Source organism: Chelonoidis abingdonii, chromosome 4 (assembly GCF_003597395.2).
Source record: "Chelonoidis abingdonii isolate Lonesome George chromosome 4, CheloAbing_2.0, whole genome shotgun sequence".
Lineage (NCBI taxonomy): Eukaryota > Metazoa > Chordata > Testudines > Testudinidae > Chelonoidis > Chelonoidis abingdonii.
In genome coordinates, this window is record NC_133772.1 from 733,404 (window position 1) to 734,931 (window position 1,528).

Below are 1,528 nucleotides of genomic sequence, written 5' to 3' on the forward strand. Positions count from 1 at the left end.
GGGATCTTGGCAGGGGAGGGGATTGGGGGGGCTGAGTGATGAGGTTAGATGTTCTCCCTGAGCTGCCCCAGCCCTGCGCAGACCTCGAGCGAACCACCCAATGAGCACGAGGTCTGTTAAGGGACGAAGGCGCCAGGCCAGGTTCAGTGTCGGCAAGGCAGGGCCTAGGATCCCGCAGACTCGGACGGACCAATCATACAGGGAGCAGCTCGGTGAAGGGCAGGACTTTCCGCTTCCCCCTCGGCCAGCCAGAGACTCTCCCGTGGAGGCTCCATTTTATACAGACACACAAACCAGTTAGGTCCTGGCTCCCACGATGGGGGGTCAGCACGTCCCTGTTCTCTTTGGGGAGGTGCTGGGGAGGGGTGTTCGGGTCTGGGATGGGGGCACGAGTGTCCTGGGCCCAGCACCTCTCAGGAGGGTCTTCCCCAGCCTGGCTCTGCTTGAGCCCAGCCTCTGGTACACAGGCTTGTGTTTCACTTCCAGCCACGGGGGGGACAGGCTTATGGGGGGCTGAGGAGGAATTGGGGGGTCTGGAGGAGGCTGGGGGTTCAGGGGGACTGCTGGTGTCTGGAAATTTTGGGGGGGTCTTGGAGCTCAAGGGGTATTTGGGGGGCTCAGGAATTGTTGGGGGTCCAGGGGGCTGAGGGGATTCAAGTGTCCAAAGTGGGGCTAGGGGGCCCAAGGGAGGTTTGGGGGGATCGGGTCCCCTGTACCTGGCGATCTCGCACTTGCTGACGTCCAGGCCCCGCTTGGGCATCCAGCCGCCCCCGCGCTGGGACTCCTTGGAGCTGAAGAGGGACAGGAAGTGCAGGTAGGGGGCCTCGGGCGTCACCTCAAAGTAGCGGATGGAGCTGTCGCCCTGTAGGGGGACAGACGGGGGGTCAGTGGGGGGAGTTGGGAGCCCTCCAGGGCCCCCAAGCTCCTGTCCCCCATGGGCTGTCCCGGACGCCTGGGTCCCGCGCCAACCTTGCCGCAGAGGTAGACCATGCTGGTGTCGGGGTCGTAGTGGGGGAGCAGCACCCCGCTGCTCGTGTCCAGCTCCTGCAGGTTCATAGGCTCCTCCAGGTGTGCCTGGGGGGGAGAGGAGAGGAGAGAAGGTCAGCGGGGGCAGGTGGGGGCAGGGTCCCGCTCAGGCTCCCACAGCGCCACCTGCTGCTCACTCAGGGGGGTGCTGGGGAAGAGGTAGGTGGGCGGGGCTAGAAGGGAGGGTTGGGGGGTGTGGTTTCTCCCTGGCTCCCACATCAGTACCTGTCGCTTGCTAGGGGAGGGGTTAGGCAGGGTCTCCCTAGGTGGCTAAGGGGCGGGGTCTCACCGGGTCCCACAGCGCCACCTGGCGCTCGCTCATGCGGCTGAAGCCGGTGGTGAGGATCTTGCCGTCGTCCAGCAGGACAGCGCGGACTGGCCGGGAGCCCTCGTGAGGGTTGGCCTTTTCCTGGGGGGAGAGAGGGGTCAGAGAGACAGGGAACCACCCCATAGCCCCGCCCCTGTATCCCCCATAGAACCGCCCCAGGTCATAGCCCCGCCC

The 1,528-nt window shown here is 65.5% G+C and overlaps 1 protein-coding gene across 2 annotated transcripts in view; it reads right to left on the reverse strand.

The window, feature by feature from the left end:
- The window catches only part of LOC116827300 (coronin-1A-like), a 10,707-nt gene that overhangs the window by 1,927 nt on the left and 7,252 nt on the right, over positions 1–1,528 (reverse strand). For both annotated transcript variants that reach the window (XM_075064726.1, XM_032784711.2), the window contains exons 4-6: positions 1,316–1,435; positions 970–1,074; positions 717–862 (exon numbers count right to left, since the gene is read on the reverse strand). In XM_075064726.1, coding sequence (XP_074920827.1) covers positions 717–862; positions 970–1,074; positions 1,316–1,435 — 371 coding nt within the window. The remainder of the gene's footprint in view (positions 1–716; positions 863–969; positions 1,075–1,315; positions 1,436–1,528) is intronic.